The 22784-nt window shown below is 37.1% G+C and overlaps 1 protein-coding gene across 10 annotated transcripts in view; it reads right to left on the bottom strand.

Moving 5' to 3' along the window:
• The window catches only part of samd12 (sterile alpha motif domain containing 12), a 100695-nt gene that overhangs the window by 43049 nt on the left and 34862 nt on the right, over nucleotides 1–22784 (bottom strand). For 8 of the 10 annotated variants that reach the window (XM_083524107.1, XM_083524110.1, XM_083524113.1 and 5 more), the window contains exon 4: nucleotides 6852–6992. In XM_083524107.1, the coding sequence (XP_083380233.1) occupies nucleotides 6852–6992 (141 nt within the window). Of the gene's footprint in view, nucleotides 1–218; nucleotides 351–6851; nucleotides 6993–22784 lie in introns of all 10 variants that reach the window. The other 2 variants (XR_014530652.1, XR_014530653.1) reach the window with 1 other exon arrangement.

The following is a 22784-nucleotide window of genomic DNA, read 5'->3' as shown; positions in this document are numbered from 1 at the left end:
ATACAGACAAGCTGGACTCCTATTAAATTCATGTCGAGCCAAACAGAGCACTTCATTATATGTAATATTTTTTCAAAGATATGCTATATGACATCCCATTCTTTGGCAACTCTGCAAGACATAATCACAGCTTCCCAAACCCCAGTAGTGACATAGTGGATCTGTTAGGAAAGCCTAGAAAGGCAATTAAAAAAAAAAAAATAAGAAATTAATCTGACCTTCTGGAGGACACAGGGAGAATTTCCCAGCATGGTGCCTTAGGCTTTGGCAGATAATAACACCAATCAGCTTTTCTTTCTTTTCTGACCCTGAGAGCAAAGAATGCGGATTTCACTTCATATCCCCATAGCCTACACACACACACACACACACACACACACACACACACACAGCTAAAAAAGCTAGGGCTAGATTGACAGTATGTCCAACAAATTCAGGAACCAATGGATATATGTTAAGCAAATACTATATTTTGAGCCGGATGTTTTGCAAAAGTATGACACACATGCTAAGAAAATGCATAGTGCAAACGGCAGAGAAATAAATACAAAATAAACTACATGACGTTTTACTCACACTGACATTTCAAAAACACTGTAGGTATAAGTTACACCTGCCACCAAAAGTGTACCTTAAACCTTGAGCAATTAGAAGCACCATCTATACTTGCTAAACCCAGTGCAGTGTAGTGTGAGATGTATGTCTAGCGTCCAGCCAAACAAGAAGCATCGACAACTTATATTCCAACATTGGCTTAGACTAATTTATAGCATAATCATAGACAACCATCCTATGCAAGTGCTTTCAAAACAGCTCAATGAGAAATACACTTTTACAAGAAGAATGTTTTAGCTCGATAAAAAAAAAAAAAAAAACCCTCAAGACATTCAGTGCATGAGAAACAGCTTGCAAAAATAAAAGTCTTAAAGTTTTTTAAGCATTCTGACATTTTTATAAGGTCAGGCGCCCCTTTATGGCCTGTAGGCATTTTACACATCTGGAAGCTAAGTATTCTAAAGAGTTGAAAGTTTTATGATGATTAGTGTAAATCACTGAAATGCGCCGGGGAATTTTCTTCACTCGCTTTTTAAAAAGCGTTTGGAGCCTATTTTACAGTTTTGCGTCAGTGCCACATGAAAACATGCTTAGTGTGTGTCAGTGGGTGTGATTAGTTAGTTTTGAAGGTCTGTGGTAGAGTGCTGTCCTGTTCTGATTACAGGCACATCGCCTTCCCCAGTATATTCCTTGAAGTATGTGAAAATTATATCATAACGTAGATTATAGACTGTAGATAGACTGGAGGACTCAATAAACGGACTCAAATGTGGATTCGATCTGAAAGACAGTCCACTCAAGACTGAAATATTTATCTTTTGTAGTAGCAGTGTTACAACATCTGTATGAAAACACTGAATTTCCACACTCTCTAATGACTGATTCAATGCTTGATGGTTGTCAGGTAAACAATTTGTTTTGGCAAGTGGCAATTAGCACATTTGCAGAAGAGCATTTTGCAGATAATTCACATTCTTTATTCTTTATTTGATGGGATATATATACTTGCTCAGTCATCCTTCATCTCAGTGGAGAGATGGTAAGTGGACAACAATGATTTAGTTTTGAGTGCCCCTGATCTAGGTAATGCATTTTGAATTGATGCCAGACAGGGCATAGTAAGAGCAACGATGATTCTGTTACTGAATTATTTAGATTTACCAATCTACCCATATTATTAATGTTTTCATAATGGTAGGAAATTGACAGTAGATCTTCCCTTATTTTTCTTCTCCTTCAGTAACCCTCTGGCTGCTTTAGACGGATATCCATTGTCTCTGCATGTAGCTAGCTAGCTGTTAGCGTTCAAATAAATAAATAAGTATATACATACATGATTATTCACTATAGCAGCTGATAGGCAGTAAGATTTGATTAAACAAACGAGCATGTTTAGCACAATATTTTGACCAAGGAGATTAAACCTGTAAGGGATAATCTATGGATAGGTGTGCGTGACTGCCAAACATGGACACAAAAAGATTCCACCATATGTGAAAAAGATTAATAGATCTCAAATTCTGTCCAATCTAAATTATATATAGAGATAAAGTGTGATAAAATTACATTTATTTAAATTTAATATTAATAATTAGCTTTTAGGAAGAGAGTGAGAAAAAGTACAACTGTACTTCTGTCAAGTCTCTTCTTATGATGACGCTGTTGTAACTCCTTCCGCCAATTTTTGTTACATTACTCATTTAAAGTTTTGTTATATTCATTATGTAATTAAATGTCACACAAAACTATTCAATTTAGCTGAGGGAGATCAGGAAATATTTACAATATTTGTCACATACTTTATGCGACTTGGACTATGTGTTACTATGGTTACAGCTGTTCATAAGACTGCACATTCATTTACAACAGTGATCTGAATTACCTGCGCATTCAACCAGTTCCAGCCAATCAGAATTAAGCATTCGGAGAGACAATAGTATACAGAATTATAATAGGGAGTGATGGTGGGGTTTTCAAACCTGAGCAACTTGATAGAAACAGAGGCATTGGTTAAAAAGTTAAAATAAGAAAGGACAAGGGAAGAATGCGCTCATACCATCTTATCTCAATCATTTACGCAGGCTGTGGCTGGATTTCATATAGCAAGTGAATTTTATGAAAAATATATATTTTTTTAAACCACACATTGCCTTGAAATGGTTATTTAATGTAGTCATGGATACTATATGAAATACTAATGAAAGGCATGTGTATCAAAGCAATTAGGAAAAAGCAGTTTAAATAAGTCTCCTACACAGCTGAACACTGCAGTCCATGCCATCTGCTCAGCCAGACTAATGGCCACATGGCAATCATGCTTATAACCTATTTATTTTCAATGCTTAGATGTTATTTGTTCAAACGGTATAACTGGTATAAAAAAATGTATTTAAATAAAAAAATATATATCCTTTCCTCAGGGCACAATGTGCATCATTGAGATGACATTTAAATCAAATTTGAAATTCCATTCAGACACGGTCATACAAAAGTTTATAACATATCTTGCACCAGCTCATCCTTCTTCCTGAAGATGCAATTTTACTGGTGGAACACTAGACTTATGATAATTTAATTAATCCATCTCAATAAATGTACTTAGGAAACAGTCGGCTGCCTGCTACTCTGCGTCATGATCACATTGTGGTCCATGTCAGCGGCTGCAAAAACTGCAGCTAGGTCAGCTCTCATGAAGACAAAAGTGACGTGAAGGACAAGAGCGAATTCCTTCTTTCTGCCCAGTAGCTTGCTATGTGAGCCATGAACAATAAGAGGCGGCTGCTGCTTGGTTGACTGTAACTGATAAAGCCATTACGTTCCAATCATCCTCACTAGCATTCACTGAACCAGAATCTAATTATTTTCCTTCCAAGGACCAATGAGCCGTAAAGGTTAATTGCTGTCCAGCCGCGTGATTCGCTGAAAGAAACGTAATGGCATGAAGTTCAGTGACAGAAAGAATATTTACACTAACTACTTTAGCCAGACTGCCTTCACTAAAACGTGAGCCAAATGTAATGGTCGGTTTCACTGCAATGAATATACAAAGCAAATGATGTAACAATGCACCTTTCTGTCCACTCCTATGGGTATTCCTTTTGCTATATATTCAGTCTACAAGCTAAATTTAGAATGATATGAGCTAAACTGACAGAATTCCCAGCAGTGCAACGTTGGAAAGGAGATAAATTAAATCTTTTCCCAGGATGAACAAATGAATGAATGATGTTAGTGTAGATCAGCATTCATCAAGTCCACTTCATCCATTATTCAAATTATACATGTCAGACACTTTAAGGTAGTTTGTACCTACAATACAATTCATTACAACATTAACTTAATCCATGAAGATCTTGGTATTGGTGTAATGTATATTCCTACAAAACCAACACTATGTATTTGACTATGTAGTATTTGCATTTTTAAACAGATTTTAATAAAAAGAAAATGACGAACTATTTCAAGCCAATAACCAGTCACTAGTATTTTTTTTAAAACATGAGCAGAACATCTACTTTGGGAAATCAAACAGACTCGTGCAAACTGCCAGTGGCATCTCATCTCATCATCTCTGGTCTAACAAGTAAAATAGCAAAGGGCTTGTTCAAATCCTCAGAAAAAGACAAAGTTTAAAGACAAGAAACACTCAAGTTAAAAAAAATGATGAGTTCATGTAAATTAGTACATTTTTAATACCTACAGACAATTTTGTTGGTATCCCCTGCACGAAAAAATAATGTCTGTTCATACAGATCATCAGGACACCAAACAGAAGTTTTGCTATGTTTCCACGCGGACGGTTTTAATTGACGGGTGTGTGTATCATGGCGGATTTTGGTGCTTGATTGGAGACTTGCTGCATCAGTAAAACAAATGTTTAGTGATTAAAAATTATTTTTCTATGAATTATTATTAGTATTTTTTTTTTTTACATCTGAGTAAAGAAAGGAAGTCATAAATGTGTGCTGCATTGAATATAGGCTTTAATTTTGGCTCTTATATATTTATTTATTTATTTTTTTAATTGTCAAAGAAATGCCCTGCATTCATCATGCAATTGCAAATAAAAATGTGTGAAATTACGTGTTAATTTTGACAGCCCTCACTGTTGTTGCCAATCATTCCAGTTTCAACAAATGGAATTCTCCTTAGCTTGACCTTGACCATTTTTAGTTGAATTTCCCTGCCCTATAAAACCAATGTGCAACTCCAGAATGTTCGCCTTAAACCCGTTCCCACTTGTTGCTTCAGTTGTTTAAATGCCCAAATATTTCTGAATTTCCCAGTAGAGACTCAATAAAATCATAAACATTCTGTTATATGAGCGTATACTGTAGCTTTAGTGTCACATCCACATACTGTATCACACTTAACAGTGAAGGTTCCTGTAGCCAGAGTACTGAACTGTTTCCATGGTTACTTGGTTCATTTGACTCACCTGCAACTCATTTACTCAATGATGATATAAATGGCACTCTCCACAGCCTGTGGCAAAGTCTTGCCCGTCTATTCTAGCAAGTCCAAACCTTTCTAAATAGTTCAGAGAGCTGTTCTTCCTCTCTTTGTGTTGAATGTAGTGTACTAACTCCACTGTGCTTGTGGAACAATCTTAGCAACCGTTTTATTTAAAAAAAAAACTTTTACAGTATCATGTTTATTTTAGGCATGGAACCAGTCCCAATAGCTTCACTTCAGTCCTTGAATGATTTAATAAACTGCCTAAAGATATACAGTATAAATAACTTTATAATAAGCTGAACGCTGAATAATTAACTGAATAATAAGATGAAAGCTGTTGCTGAATCCCAACAGAGTTTATAGAAACGCAAGGTGAAAATGGAAGAAATATGTGATAATGTAAAAAATTTATTTTTATGATAATACTTTCCTTTTTCGGTACGACGTGTAGATGCACTACATTTATATGCTTTATAATTATTTTTCAACAAACAAAATATTTGAATACGAATAACTGTTTAAAATTTAGGGCATGATATAGAGACGATGGAAAATGTCAAGTTTTGTTAAAACATGATACAATGTTTGTATTATTTGTTGATGCTGTGCTGTGCTGATTTGGACCTTGAAAAGAATTGATTGTGCCAGTTTTAAAGATTCTCAAGATACACATCAAAATATGTGAATGAGTTACAGTGATGCAAATTGATTTTGAGATGTGTGGGGTTTAATAACATCACTTTATATCATCACTCACAATATATATAGAAGTAAACTAAACTAAACCAGCACCCACAATACTTTTTGCAGGGCCATTAAGTGCAAACAAATGGCAAACCTTCTATTCTGTTTCATTTTTGATGAGGTGCCACCTACACAAAGCGTTGCTGTCAACCAACTCTTCTTGCTTTCCTACTGGTTATTATTGTTCGTATTACATTCACTAAATGGCCAGAAGAATGTGGACACCCATGTGTGGTTCTCCAGACTGCTGCCGCAAACTCTGAAGCACGCAATTGGATGGAACGTCATTGTAGGCGGTAGCGTTACAATTTCCCTTCACTTGAACTCAAACCTGGTCCAGTACGACGCTGTCTCTGTGTAAATAGCGAGCTCCACGAAGACATGGTTTGAGAAATTTGGTGAGGAAGAAATTGAATTTTGGGCACAGATCTCTGATCTCACCTCCATTGAACACTTTTGGGATGCCCTGGAACACAGACTGAACCCCAGACCTCCTTACACAAGTGTTTCAACTCATTAATGCTCTTGGGGCTGTATAAACACAAAGCCCAACAACCACGTACCAAAATCTAATGGAAAGCCGTTCTTGAAGAGTAGAGGTTATTATAACAGCAAAGAAGAATAAATCTGGAATGAGATGTTCAAAAGAGCACTGTGTGTAATGGCCAGTTGTACACAAACATTGAGCCAGTGTATACTCAGCACACAATGGCATCATCTGGTGAAACTCCCCTGAATGCAGTCAAATGTATTAAATTTCGTATTATATGAATACACCCAACCAACTATATAATTATTAAACCCATTTCTATACAGTCTTCTTCTTACTTAATACATTTACAATCTTTACAGATGTTAAGCATTGGTAATATTCTTGGATTAGCAAAATCATTTAATAGGAAATACAAAACCCGTCTTAGTTACATTAAAGAAAATTTGATCTGCTATGATATATGTTTGCAGTGCATACTATATTATTCCAACAGTGAGAAAATGCTTTCTAACAGAACTTACATTACAGTACATTTATCTATCTGTGTGTGTGTGTGTGTGTGTGTGTGTGTATGTGTGTGTGTGTGTGTGTGTCTGCGTACCTTGTGTGAGGAGCTGCAGAGTGCGGACCTCTTCTCTGACGCGGAGCTGCAGGACCTGTTGCAGGATGAACTGTCTCTGGCTCTCTTGCATGATACCCATCCTCTCCAGCTTCCTGTCTGTCAGCCTCATCAACGCTCGGCCTGAAAACACAAAGATCTTACTTAGCACCTACTTCCAAGTGAATTCAGCGAAGTAACAGATATCAACAGTAATTACAAGGCTAATATTCACCAAGTATTTACACAAACAACGCCATAATTTAACATGGCTAATACCAGCAGCATGAACCGAACCTACGCAGACGAGTCTAACTGGCATGTAAAGACTTTAGTGTAGCATTCAATTCTCTGCAATGTATTAAAAGGAAAAACACTAATGAAAAAATTAAATTGATAAATTTCTTAACAGTTCCTGGTTTCTTAATGACATTGTGAATAATCCACGTCTCATAAATCTTCATTGCCCCAATCTGATATTTGGCATTTTTGTTATTCGGAATAAGCCACATCGCTTTGTATGGGACAAACACCAGAATTTTAGCTTTGTCTTTGAATAAGACATTGCACATTCGTTCACTCAGAAGCTTGATAAATATACAGCATTCAGCTATGATGCAGAATATGAGCTCTTATGAATCCTCGTTTTTGTTTGATGACGCAAGCAGAGACATCGCTTTCACATTCTCTCGCTCGCTTTCTTTGTGAAATTCTCCCAGTCACTATTATCTATAAAATGGGTTAGCCAGTGGAGTGATGCTGATGTGACCATTTTCCTGCTCTGCAAAAGCATTTACGCCAGCCGTGGTTGTTGACAGCCAGACGGTTATTTAGAGCAAAATGTGTGCTCCATGTGTGCAAACCTGCTTAAAGCGCCCTAACAAATCAGGCCTCTAAAATTGCCAACCACCTTTTCCATAGAGAGTGTAATGTGGAAATTCCACCAAAAAAAAAAAAGAAAATGCATCTGAATGAGAAAGAGTAGGTGGAAAGACTCCAGGAAACCTTTAATGGACACAATGGTTACAGAGCCTGTACAGAGCAAAGAAAGCGTGACAATAGAATAAATTAAACAGGAACGAGAACAGAAGGTAGAAACTGTCATTATTTAGTAAGCTTGATTGAAATTGGACACTTTTGCAATATAATTGATGGATTAAAAAAGCATAGCAACAACGCCAGTGCTTCCAGGCCTGTCACTGAGCAACAGATGTGTCAAACGACATATCAAATTTTTACTGACATTTAAAAAACACCTACAATCAGTTTCTGGCTGGGTGCTATGTTTAGCCATGCTACATTGGAAAAAGAGAATAAGGAGAATAAGGGCTCTTATGTAGGTGGACGTGATCAGACTGAGGCTTCTCCATAAAATGGACATGGGCCAGACGAGCTCTTCATTTGGCAGCCGGAGCTGGAACCTAGTCCTTCTTTCTGACTCAGTGCCTTCAAAATCCCAGAAAGATGCAGAATAGAATGAGTCAAACCACAGTTAATACTAGTGCACTGAAGAGAAGAGAGGGAGAAGAGAAGACAGAAGGGGGAGATAAGAGGGAATATGAGAAAATAGAGGACGAAACAAGAGAAGAGCAGATGAAGTGAGGAGATTCAAAGACAGTCGGCAAATTATAAACCAAACAAGCAGCAAGGGAACTGGGAACGAAGCCATTCAAAACAGAGCTCAGCACATAAACATGTCCTATAAAAACATTATGGATGTTGCTCAGCTGTGAGCATCAAAGGTCACTGAGTGGGAGAAAAAGAACATTACCTTAAGTCTTAAGAAAAACAGGTGAGACGTCGCAGTTCATTCAAAATCTCCAAGTCATCTTATAATGCATGTCAAGTGGGAGAGAATCAAGCCATAAAAGGCAAAAAAGCTATTGCGCCTATGGGGACTACACAGTCGCAGACTTCCAAAAGACATTTACTGAGTCACAACAACTGTGATTACAGCGTTTTCACTGTACCCTTACTGGCACCAACAGTATGGTTCCTTCAGAACGGCAACAAGAAGATAAAACAGATCAGCTGGGTCTCAAATCCTATAGAATCCAATTTAGATAAATTACTAGTGAGGAAATACCAGGTTTTATTTCATCCCTCTTAACGTTTAAGACTGCTACCAATCACCTGGATACCTCCTTCTTGATTTTTCTCATCTTGACATTCACTAGCAAAGAATCGATATTACATCACTGCAGTGATTTATGTGTTGTATGTATAACATGCACACACATTAATTTTCTACATTAATGTAGTTTAGACTACTTGTATAGATTTATTGGTTGAAAGTAAAAAAAAAAAAAATCATATCGGACATAAAAAAAAAATTATATCGAATCAAAAAAAGATTAAGTGGAATGTTTATTTATTATCGTTAATAAATGTATCTCTTTGTTTGATACAAATTATATAGAAGTAACAAAATTAAATGTAAATAGGCTGAGTATACATGTTCCTTACCCATTTAGGTTGATATCAAAACGGTGCTAATGTCCTACACTATCCCACACAAACTTACTACTTGTCCCACATTTCTTCTGCATCTATTTAACCCTCTTCCTTTTCCTTTTTTTATTTCTGCCAGAACTAAGAAGCTATATTTCTGTAACGCTGCTTTGTGACAATGCCAACTGTTAAAAGCACTATGCAAATCAAATTGAATTAAATATGTGATATGTTTAGTGATACATGAGCATCAAATTGTTTTAATGATATTCCACAACACAAAATGAAACATCAGTTATTATAAAAAAAAACCTCATGAAATATCCAGACTTTTCTAATTCTTTCTCAGTTCATTCTATAGACAGGTCTGTAGTGATAATTAGATAAAGATACTGAAATAAAAAAGAATGCGGAGAGAATGAAGGCGAGCCCGAGCAAATAAGGACAGAGAGGAAATGTCAATAAGAACAAGCTTACTATTTCTCATCTATAATTATGTTTCCCATTGAAAGAAACCCGTCACCCCTTCATCCCAACCCCTTCTTTCCAACTGTCTCAAACAGGAAATCTTTGATGACATACTGATTTCTTTAGAGAATTCAGAGAAAAGGAGGGTATTATTCTTAATGATTATGAGCTCCTCCTTTCTAATGAGAGCAGCTCTGTAACCACTCGGTAATCAGGGCCTAATAACAGCCTGTTCTTCACCTCCCTCATTGTACAGGCACATAGAGATCCTTCAACTTAAATTCTCTGTGATCCACTTAGAGAACACAAAGCCCTCATCTTCAGAGTGAAATGACAGGTTAAATTATTCTTTTGTACTCTGTTCTCCCTGCTGCTCTATTTCATATAACATCAATTACCAAACTTGATAAATTAGACTCTTTGCATTATAAAAGTCTTCACAGCTGAAACACAGTGAGCCTTATTGTTGAATAATGATGGTATTTATGGGATGTAGCTTGCTTCTTTTTTTTTTTTTTTTTATAAAATGAACACCAAGGCACATTGAACATCATTTATCATAACATGAATGAGCAAATATTGTACACTAGCATATTGACAGTGAACAAAATAATATTAATAATTCAAAGGTTTGCATTCTTAAATGTGATATAAAAGCCTCTATATTTTGTCACTTGTAGTTCGTGTTTACCTTTATTACTCTGTCTAACCTCTGCATTTCTGCCAAAAAGCTTTTGGATTCTCTTGGTTGTGTTATTCTTCCAGGTGCTTGGCCTACTATATATTTGCATTTATTTATATTTATATATATATATATATATATATATATATATATATATATATATATATATATATATATATATATATATATATATATATATATTATAATCCTGCCAAATGTCAGAAATCGCATCCTTCTTCAAAATCAAAAGGTTGCCATGACAAAACCTTTCCAATGTACTGACTGATTTTGCTTTGCTTTTTGCTTGTTGTTGACAAGATACCAAACAAGGTATCTTTTGTACCCATATACAGTGAGGAAAATAAGTATTTGAACACCCTGCTATTTTGCAAGTTCTCCCACTTAGAAATCATGGAGGGGTCTGAAATTGTCATCGTAGGTGCATGTCCACTGTGAGAGACATAATCTAAAAAAAAAAAAATCCAGAAATCACAATGTATGATTTTTTAACTATTTATTTGTATGATACAGCTGCAAATAAGTTTTTGTACACCTGAGAAAGTCAATGTTAATATTTGGTACAGTAGCCTCTGTTTGCAATTACAGAGGTCAAGCATTTCCTGTAGTTTTTCACCAGGATTGCACACACTGCAGGAGGGATTTTGGCCCACTCCTCCACACAAATCTTTTCTAGATCAGTCAGGTTTCTGGCCTGTTGCTGAGAAACACGGAGTTTGAGCTCCCTCCAAAGATTCTCTATTGGGTTTAGGTCATCCTCTCCTTAATACAGTGCAGTCGCCCTATCCCATGTGCAGAAAAACACCCCCAAAGCATGATGCTACCACCCCCATGCTTCACAGTAGGGATAGTGTTCTTGGGATGGTTCTCATCATTCTTCTTCCTCCAAACACGTTTAGTGGAATTATGACCTAAAAGTTCTATTTTGGTCTCATCTGACCACATGACTTTCTCCCATGACTCCTCTGGATCATCCAAATGGTCATTGGCAAACTTAAGACGTGCCTGGACATGTGATGGTTTAAGCAGGGGAACTTTCCGTGCCATGCATGATTTCAAACCATGACGTCTTAGTGTATTACCAACAGTAACCTTGGAAACGGTGGTCCCAGCTCTTTTCAGGTCATTGACCAGCTCCTCCCGTGTAGTTCTGGGCTGATTTCTCACTTTCCTTAGGATCATTGAGACCCCACGAGGTGAGATCTTGCATGGAGCCCCAGTCCGAGGGAGATTGACAGTCATGTTTAGCTTCTTCCATTTTTTAATGATTGCTCCAACAGTGGACCTTTTTTCACCAAGCTGCTTGGCAATTTCCCCGTAGCCCTTTCCAGCCTTGTGGAGGTGTACAATTTTGTCTCTAGTGTCTTTGGACAGCTCTTTGGTCTTGGCCATGTTAGCAGTTGGATTCTTACTGATTGTATGGGGTGGACAGGTGTCTTTATGCAGCTAACAACCTCAAACAGGTGCATCTAATTTAGGATAATAAATGTAGTGGAGGTGGACATTTAAAAGGCAGACTAACAGGTCTTTGAGGGTCAGAATTCTAGCTGATAGACAGGTGTTCAAATACTTATTTGCAGCTGTATCATACAAATAAACAGTTTAAAAATCATATATTGTGATTTCTGGATTTTTTTTTTTAGATTATGTCTCTCATAGTGGACATGCACCTACGATGACAATTTCAGACCCCTCCATGATTTCTAAGTGGGAGAACTTGCAAAATAGCAGGGTGTTCAAATACTTATTTTCCTCACTATATGTATACATCTTCCCTCTTCAAAATATTTAAACATACACAATCAGACATTTAAAGATAAAATCTAAAAGCCTAGTAACGATTACATGAATCATACCTTCAAATAAATATACCTTACCTACACTTTCTTTAATTAAATATACTTTACCTACACTACCCTTCCTTCAATTAAATATACCTTACCTACACTACCCTTTCGTGGTAAAAGAATATATATTAAAGTTGCAAAACAAGAAAAAAGCAGTTTGATATATTTATTTCAGAGCATATATAACATAAAACTTGGTCTTGAACATAGCACAAAAAAAAAACATTTACTTTTAATTTAAATTAAATCGAATCAAACATTTAAACCTATGTTTCCTGTTTAGCATACCCCTTCCCTGATTTGTTTCTAAATGGTAAGGTTTTGTTGATAAGCTGTGATCAATCTACAGTGGAACCCGGTTATGTCGATGTCCTAGGGGGTCGCCAAAAAGCATCGAGGTAACCGATGATCGAGATAAACGAAAATCAAAATGGCGGCAATATATTAACGTGCTTGAAATTTCATTATGTACATGATGTGCGTTAATAAATGAGAATGTGCATGCACGTGTTTTTGAAGGGTTTTTTTTACACAACAGCGTTGCTGCGATTTGTTTGATGAAGGCATGCTATAAAAATACATGCAGTAGTACTGCATGTATTTTTATAGCATGCCTTCATCAAACAAACAGTAACAGTAACAGTACACATGGCCGCAGGAAGTGGGGGTGCTGGGGGTGCTGTGGGTGCTGTTCAAAATTACTTCCAGCGGCCCTGACAGTACATGTTTATCTGTCAGGAATCCACCTGCCACGCCCCCTTCGGCCCCCTTCAGCGTGGCAGGTGCTTTCTCGGCCGCTTTCTCTGAAGCTCCCGGCTTCAATCGCGCACATCTGGTGCTCGTTAAGCATCATCACCAGCTCCTATTTAAACTTCCACACTTTTACCGTACATTATTGTTGGTATATGTTGGTTCACGGCGGTCGTTATCGCTCATGTGTATCCCGGTACGTGTCTTCCCACCGGCACTCTCTGTTGTCGAGGTAACCGAGGGCGAGATAACCGGGTTCCAATGTAATTTCATCTTTTCATTAAAATAAATGTTATATGTATTTTCTATTCATTCTTGTTTATATAATTTTATTCACACAGATTAGATCATTCTCATGTTCATTAGTAAAAAGAAAAAAGGTCACACATACACAAAATTACACATCCCTAATTAGCTATGCATGTCTGCTACAATCTTCTAAATCCTCCTAAATCTCCTAAATTTGATAATTTATATACCAAAGAATGATAATAAAAAAGAAAACTGCATATATGTTCAATAACAAGATAACCTCAGTATGTACAGTGGGTACGGAAAGTATTCAGACCCCCTTAAATTTTTTACTCTTTGTTATATTGCAGCCATTTGCTAAAATCATTTAGGTTCATTCTTCTTCCTCATGAATGTACACATAGCACCCCATACTGACAGAAAAACACAGAATTGTTGACATTGTTGCAGATTTATTAAAAAAGAAAAACTGAAATATCACATGGTCCTAAGTATTCAGACCCTTTGCTCAGTATTTAGTAGAAGCCCCCTTTTGATCTAATACAGCCAGGAGTCTTTTTGGGAAAGATGCAACAAGTCTTTCACACCTGGATTTGGGGATCCTCTGCCATTCCTCCTTGCAGGTCCTCTCCAGTTCTGTCAGGTTGGATGGTAAACGTTGGTGGACAGCCATTTTTAGGTCCCTCCAGAGATGCTCAATTGGGTTTAAGTCAGAGCTCTGGCTGGGCCATTCAAGAACAGTCACGGAGTTGTTGTGGAGCCACTCCTTCATTATTTTAGCTGTGTGCTTAGGGTCATTGTCTTGTTGGAAGGTAAACCTTCGGCCCAGTCTGAGGTCCAGAGCACTCTGGAGAAGGTTTTTGTCCAGGATATCCCTGTACTTGGCCGCATTCATCTTTCCCTCGATTGCAACCAGTCGTCCTGTCCCTGCAGCTGAAAAACACCCCCACAGCATGATGCTGCCACCACCATGCTTCACTGTTGGGACTGTATTTGACAGGTGATGAGCAGTGCCTGGTTTTCTCCACACATACCGCTTAAAATTAAGGCCAAAAAGTTTTATTTTGGTCTCATCAGACCAGAGAATCTTATTTCTCACCATCTTGGAGTCCTTCAGGTGTTTTTTAGCAAACTCCATGCAGGCTTTCATGTGTCTTACACTGAGGAGAGGCTTCCGTCAGGCCACTCTGCCATAAAGCCCCGACTGGTGAAGGGCTGCAGTGATGGTTGACTTTCTACAACTTTCTCCCATCTCCTGACTGCATCTCTGGAGCTTAGCCACAGTGATCTTTGGGTTCTTCTTTACCTCTCTCACCAAGGCTCTTCTCCCCCGATAGCTCAGTTTGGCCGAATGGCCAGCTCTAGGAAGGGTTCTGGTCGTCCCAAACGTCTTTCATTTGAGGATTATGGAGGCCACTGTGCTCTTAGGAACCTTAAGTGCAGCAGAAATCTTTTGTAACCTTGGCCAGATCTGTGCCTTGCCACAATTCTGTCTCTGAGCTCTTCAGGCAGTTCCTTTGACCTCATGATTCTCATTTGCTCTGACATGCATTGTGATCTGGAAGGTCTTATATAGACAGGTGTGTGGCTTTCCTAATCAAGTCCAATCAGTATAATCAAACACAGCTGGACTCAAATGAAGGTGTAAAACCATCTCAAGGATGATCAGAAGAAATGGAAAGCACCTGAGTTAAATATATGAGTGTCACAGCAAAGGGTCTGAATACTTAGGACCATGTGATATTTTAGTTTTTCTTTTTTAATAAATCTGCAACAATGTCAACAATTCTGTGTTTTTCTGTCAGTATGGGGTGCTGTGTGTACATTCATGAGGAAGAAGAATGAACCTAAATGATTTTAGCAAATGGCTGCAATATAACAAAGAGTGAAAAATTTAAGGGGGTCTGAATACTTTCCGTACCCACTGTATCATTTACCTAGTAAGGTGCATGTAGTGCATCTTTAATTGGCTTTTATAACAATGCTTTAAAAGTACTAGTTCCAATTGTGTACCTTTATCTATTTTAACGGTAAAATATACATACTAAACATACACAAGAATAAAGATTAAAGTCCTGAATTTCCAAGATTGTAGATTTGTTCCTAGATTAGCCTGATAACACATAAGCTCTAGCAGTTGAATTTGTCACCAAAAACACAAACAGCAGTGCCTTCCTTGTCACATTGTGCACTTATTAAGATCACGTCAGTTATATATTATTCTTCCTACCTGATTCCAAGAAGAACAAAGATGCTTCAATGCAAATGTTAAATGTTTCAACTTAAAATAACAAAACAGCCATTACAATTATATACCTAAATCAAAATCACCAGAGCTGCACTGCAAGTCCGCATTTCTTTTACTTGAGCTAGAACGTTATATTATATTAGAAATAAAAGGCTGCGATCATTAATTTTCACTATCGTCACTGTTCATAAATCACACGAAGGCCTTCACCAATAGAAACTGTATAAAATCTTTCAATAATTTATTAGTAATATTGAAGTTTAATAAGAACCTGCATAAATAAGTACTACGTTTATTCCAATAGCTGCTGTAGTTATTGTAGTATGGAATGGATGAACCAACATGTCATTTGCTTACATAAAATGTGTAAATACAAACAAGTGTTTGAAAATGTTTAAATTAATCTTTACTTGTCAATGTGTCAAGTTTGTTTATATTAATAAGACATCATATATTATATGGTCATTATACACTATATGGCCAAATTTTGTGAACACCTGGTCATCAAACGCGTATGTGATTCTTCTTTAAACACACAAATTTGGAGCCACACAATTGTATAGGATGTGTTTGTAACTGTATTATCATTTTCCCCTCTCTAAAACTAAAACCTGTTGCCAATGCCCTTGTGCACAAAGTGAGTTCCATGAAGACATTGACATTTCACCTGACCTCATCACCACTGAACTATTTTGGATGACCTGAAACGATGACTGCAGCCAAGACCTCCTCACCCAACATCAGTGCCTAACCTCACTAATGCTCTAAGAAGAAGCTACTTCATATTTGCAATGAGTACAACATGATGATTTGACTGAAAATAGAAATAATGTACTGTATTTTACATAGGTATGGAATTAAATGGTCAGTTGACTGAATTTATAAACATTAAGTGCATAGATTGTGTTTGTGTAGTTCTCTACATACACACATGATAGGACCTATTTGTGCAATTTGGAATAGATGTTCTAGTTGAAGCTTGCTAAATCTTTTAGGTCTAGCACCTTAAATGCTGCAAAAGAACAAATGCTTTTAGTGGATATAATCAGATCCAAGCTGTCATTCCAAAAAAAAAAAAAAAAAAAAAGAATAAAACGGGAGACCCTTAAACCACCTCAAGTCAGTAATGAAAAACTTTCTATGTGCACAAATAAAACGAGAAAGAAAGACGAGCCATCAGGTTCTCTTTCACTCTCAAGCCAAGAATGAGTGTGGGATGACAGCTTGCGAGTGTCTTAGTTTTGCTGGTTCTTTATAAAACTATCATCAAGGCTCATAAATAAGCCCAGCTATTAAAACACACCCTTTGTAAAAAATAAAATAAAATCCCCCCCCCATTTTTTTTTTTTGGCAAGGGGAGCGCGAGCCCTTCTGGGGCAAAATACTCCAGACTCATTTGCTTTCCAGTGAGGACATGTGAGTACAGCCTGTTAACGAGAAGAATCCCAGCTGGTTTCATTTAGCTTGACAGCAGAAGAGCTGGCTGGCTTTCCGTTTTTGCTTTCAACTATTTCCCTTCTTTTTCCGCAACCCCCGTCCTAAGCCAACTCCACACGTGTGTACATTAAATCTGCTGGGCTTCAGGGTAAAATATTTGGAGAGGAGGGTTATGACATATGATTACGTTCCAGGTTGTCAAACAACAGCCCTAAAGTTGACGGGCCAAGCTTGCCTGGCCATTTTGCAGGAACTTGTGCTATAACACTGAAATGCAATGTAAGTATTAATATAGTCTTATGCAAGTCTTATTAGTCGATGCTATAAACTCACAGTAGCACATAACAGACCACTTGTAAATGTGTTATGCTGCACTCAACTTGGGAAAACCCTCTGCGAAATAAAGCTCGTATAAAATCTACTAAAGAAATGCACTGACCTTTTTTAACCGCTGTTAATGCAGCTCTGTTCTAGTTTTTTTTTCTTTATTTTAGTGCTACCTGCAATTTGTCAAGTAGTGTGAAAGAACTAGAATTCCCTAAACAGGAAATGCCTAAACAGAAGCTGCCATGCTGACAACCCAAGAGGCATAGCACAGAGTCCCAACCAAGAGCAAATCTATGGAAGCAATTTGAGGTCTAAGTTCCATATGACTGATCATAAAAAAAAATCAATTGCTGTAATGGGGCACTAGCAGCACCTCCGAACGATGCTAGGCATACAAAATGTCATGCCGATGCTGGTTTAAACTCCCTGAGAGTGACATTTGGCAACATGATGCCCAGATTGCTACAGGATGTCTTAAGTAGTCTTAAGTGCAATTACACACAGACAATACAACAGCTCAAAACAACTCAAACCTTCTACTCCATGTTCACCAGGGCATTGACAATATAATTAAAAGTAGATTTGACACATCTAATCCTCATAAGGCATGCTGTAAAACTGTAGCCTGAAGGCAATAACTCTTAAAGCAAGGAATAGACAAACCAACATGACATTTACAAAATGTGTAAATATAAAAAATGTTATTGTATATTGAAAATATCACAATGAATCTGGCTTACTTCAATACTTACATGTAATTTTCTAAAGTCTGATCTTATTAAACAAATAAATTAACTCAACAAATCAATATTTAATACAATTAACAAAGCTTTGATTAAAAAATAAGTCATCCTATACTATATGGACAAAGGTTTGGAGACACCTGACACAAGACCATCATACCTCTATGTGGTTTTTCTCCAAACAGTTCACACAAATTTGAGCTCACTATTTTATAAGATTATTTTTTTTTTATGTACTGCAGCATTACAATTTATCTTCACTGGAACAGAAACCTCGTCCAGCATGACAATGTCCATGTAAACAAACTCCATGAAGACACGTTTAGAGAAATTTGGAGTGAAGTATTTGAGTGTCCTGCACAGAGCACAGACCTCTACCCCATTCGATCAGCAACTGCACTCTAGGCCCCCTTACCCAACATCAGTACCTGCCCTTACTAAAGCTCCTGGGGCTTAATGAGCACAGATCCCCATTTTCATATTCATACTTCATGTTCAACAAGCTCATATGAAAACAATGGTCATATAGTGTATGAGTTTTTTTTTCCAAAACACAACATTTATAATAGTGTGGGAGTAAATCCTCCCTAAGGTCAACAATCAGATTTTTAGTAATGTTTCAATATAGTAAAAAAAAACAAAAAACTAGTTTACATGAACAAGGTACATTTTAAATCTACTATACATTTGTTTTTTGTTAAAAGCATGATATTCCCAAGCTGTTTCCCTACAGTTATGCAAATTTTTTCATTTTCTGACTGTACAAACCAATCCATCGGGGAAAAAAAATCCACAAAAAGTCTTGTTGAATCTTGTCCCTTTCTCGTTAATCTGCTATCAGCTTAACGTAGATCGGTAGCTTTTTTTTTTTTCTTTAAATGCTCAGATTTTTCAATTCAGACTAGATTCTCTAGACGACAAACCCCTGAAATACAGGATTAAAGAATGACTCCTTTCCAAGATTTATTGATGGGCCAAAGAGGAAAACACTTTCGCTCTTAAACGACAAATATGCTCACTAGATGGCTTAAACTATTTTTCTATTTACCGCTTATTTTGGTAAGAAACAGACCCATATTACAAAAATATAATGTCATTTTCAAGCCCTGCTGCAAGGCAACCCCAAAGACGAATGCAGTCAATTTTTCCATTTAGACCTAATTGCAAAACTCTAGTGCTTTTCTGGGCTCTGCTGCTTTAAGCACAATTTGTGCTTTCCACTAGTAGCAGTCATTTTCAACATTTTTGACTGAATGTATGAAAGTACATTGAATGCATCCGGTAAAGATAAACTTGCTTGTTGTATCACTGTTGTTAAGAAGAGCATTGCTGCTTATTGTGATTTTTCATGTATATATAATCCAGAACATCTTCCCAGAAGAGTGGAGGTTATTATACCAGCAAAGAGGACGAACTGTGAAACATGTTCAAGCAAATACAAATCTTAGAGTGAAGTTTCCACAAAATTGACCATCCAGTGTACTTTGGCCTTTGTAGAGATAAGCACACTTCAACGCATTTAGCTAACTCTCTTAAATGAACACTGGGTATATGGACAACCATTTCCTATATTACTTTAAGGGTCGTAGGGAAGCCTAGAGACTCACGATCTCAGGAAACTCTGGGCACAAGGCACTTAACCACTGTGCCCATCAATTTAGGATTTCAATAACGTTAAATATAAAGCAGGCACAATACAAAAATGTCAAGAAGCTGTTTGAGAAACAAAGAGTCAGCTCTTATTGGTGAACTAAGCCAAGTGAATCACTGGAATGAGTCAGAATTTAAATGGCACAATTTTCTATAGACAAACTTTAAATTAATATTTCTGGCTAGGCTATTGGCGAGCAATCAGGTTTTTTTTTTTTTTCATACTCATAACAAAAGTCACTATATGAAAACAACAGCAGATAATTACAGCATCTGGTTTAGACTACATTCCTAACTGTGCACTGCTAAATAATGTCAGTACACAAATTGTGTCAGAAATGATGTCATTGTTGTCTGGGCAATATGTAGAATGCGGCCTTGAACGGATCATGTATCAGTATATTATGTACCTCAGATAAATTCAATGCAGTGGAGAATGGAACAGCAGGTTACAAAATGTTCTTTAGCGATTTTATACCAGACTGGGGAAATGAACCAAATTTAACACCCATCTGTTTTTAACAAAAATTAACTGCTGGTTGTGAATGTAGCATTACAGTGGGTGTTTCTCGTCACTATATTATTAAAGCATTTACGTGATTGAGTGCCTAATTTTAATGCCGTTTTATAGCCCACAACGTCCCTCATGCCTTATAAACAACTGTTGTGATATTGTTTTAGTCCTTGGCTTTTTCTAAAGCCATGGGTAGCAACAAATGAAGTGAAAAGAGTGTCCTGCTTCAATCAGTAAATCAGCACATTAATAGGAAGAGTGCACATTCTGTACTCCTACGCTATCAGAAATATGTGCTTAACTCATTTACCAAAACGACTCGCCTGATCTGTCTTTGTAATTACTGCAGATTAGGGACTAATATCTAATTATGCCTTAATATGCATTAATGGAATTTTAATAACAGTTCAGTGTTCAAATTAAAGTCAAGGAATCTAAAGAGAGAGCAGATCCAGTGAGAAACAGAGAGCTGGATGGTTATGTCTGTACTCTGAGAAACACGTGTAATGCACGCAATATATCTTAGAAATTAAAATTGTAAGATTTCATCTTTAGTAAATGGGAATCTTCTGAAACAGTGAAAGCCAATTGTAAAGACATGACAAAGTGCTGCGTGACACGTGACACAAAGAGACTCAAAATGCACTCCAGGCGAGTCTTGCACTTGAGGTGAAATGAATATAGCTCATCAATTGAGCTGTATGTGGGTCCGTATTAATAAAACATCACAGTAAAATGGTGGAAATGGTCAATAAAAAAAAAAGCTCAGGATTAGAGAGAAGATGAAATTTGGGAAACATAACCTTATTGATATAAATAGCAAGTAACAAGAACTCAGTTATAAAAAAGATTCTGGAGGAACTCACAATTAATTCATTTAATCAAGGTCATATGTCAAGGTCATAGTGGATCGTGAAAGCAATGGGTGTAATGTGAATAAAGCAGAGAAGGATGAAGCACATCATTCCTGTAAATGTACCAGTATTCCAGTATTTGTAATAAAACACAAATGCTCTTCTTATATATTACATGAGTAAAAGTAGTACTACTTTACTTTTCTAACAAAAGTACAAAGGTTCTTGCTTTATATATATATAAAAAGTAAACAGTACTGATCTTTTAAAAAGTGAGCTTTCTTTGTTACAGATTCGGTGAAAGAGCCCTAATTCGACGCAAACTCTCAACAGATCTCTGGGTAACACTTGTGAGCTTGTGACAAATTTACAAACAATTTTTTTTTTTTTCTGAAATGTAATGAAGTAAAACAACATTTTACTTTAAAATGCATGGAAGTAAACGTTTCTACAGGTACTGGAAACAATAGAGTAATAAAGTCAAAATAAGTTGTTAGTTTCGAACAGGGGAATATATCAAAAATTTAATGTTAAACAAGTTTACATAATGCAGAATGAGGCCTTATTAAACCTGAAACCAGGGGCAACATATTCAGTACATCATGCTCAGTATGCTTTAAAATGGACATATGACTAAAATATAGATGTTGTATTGATCTTGAAGTTATAATAAGGGAAATATACTGGGTGAGATTGATATCATGGTTACATGAAACATGGCTGGGGGTCCATGATTTTTTTTTTTATTTTTAACACCTATTACAAACATATTATTATTTAATAATAATAATAATAATCTGAGCCCTTTCCTGTTTGCAGTGGAGAAGGACAGATTGAAGGATGAGGTCAGACAGGAGTCTTCGTGGACTATGATGTTTGCAGATGATATTGTGATTTGTGGTGAGAGTAGAGAGCAGGTGGAGAAGAGCCTGGAGAGGTGGAGATATGCACTGGAGAAAAGGGGAATGAAAATCAGTAGGAGTAAGACAGAGTACATGTGTGTGAATGAGAGGGAGGGCAGTGGAGCGGTGCGGTTGCAGGAAGAATAGGTGGAGAAGGTGGAGGAGTTCAGGTACCTGGGGTCAACAGTGCAAAGTAATGGAGAGTGTGTTAGAGAAGTGAAAAAAAGTGTGCAGGCAGGGTGGAGTGGGTGGAGAAGAGTGGCAGGAGTGATTTGTGATAGAAGAGTATCTGCAAGAGTGAAAGGGAAAGTTTATAGGACTGTGGTGAGACCTGCGATGTTGTATGGATTAGAGACAGTGGCATTGAGTAAAAGACAGGAGGTGGAGCTGGAGGTAGCAGAGCTGAAGATGTTGAGGTTTTCATTGGGAGTGACGACGATGGACAGGATTAGAAATGAGTTTATTAGAGGGACAGCGCATGTAGAACATTTTTGAAGACAAGGTGATGGAGGTGAGATTGAGATAATTTTGGACATGCGCAGAAGAGGGACATGGGAATATTGGTAGGAGAATGCTGAGGATAGAGCCACCAATAAGGAGGAAAAGAGGAAGACCAAGGAGGAGGTGGTGAAGGAAGACATGCAGGTAGTTGGTTTGAAAGAGGCAGATGTAGAGGACGAAGAAGTATGGAGACGGATGATCGGCTGTGGCGACCCCTAATTAATGTAGCCAAAAACATTTTTTGTTGTTAGTTTGTTAGTCTGTTTGACTGGTCACTTAAATCAAAATAGGT

Source organism: Silurus aristotelis, assembly GCF_946808225.1.
Source record: "Silurus aristotelis genome assembly, chromosome: 21".
In the NCBI taxonomy this organism is placed as follows: domain Eukaryota; kingdom Metazoa; phylum Chordata; class Actinopteri; order Siluriformes; family Siluridae; genus Silurus; species Silurus aristotelis.
The sequence above is the reverse complement of the archived record's forward strand: the minus strand, read 5'-3'. Positions and strand labels throughout refer to the sequence as shown.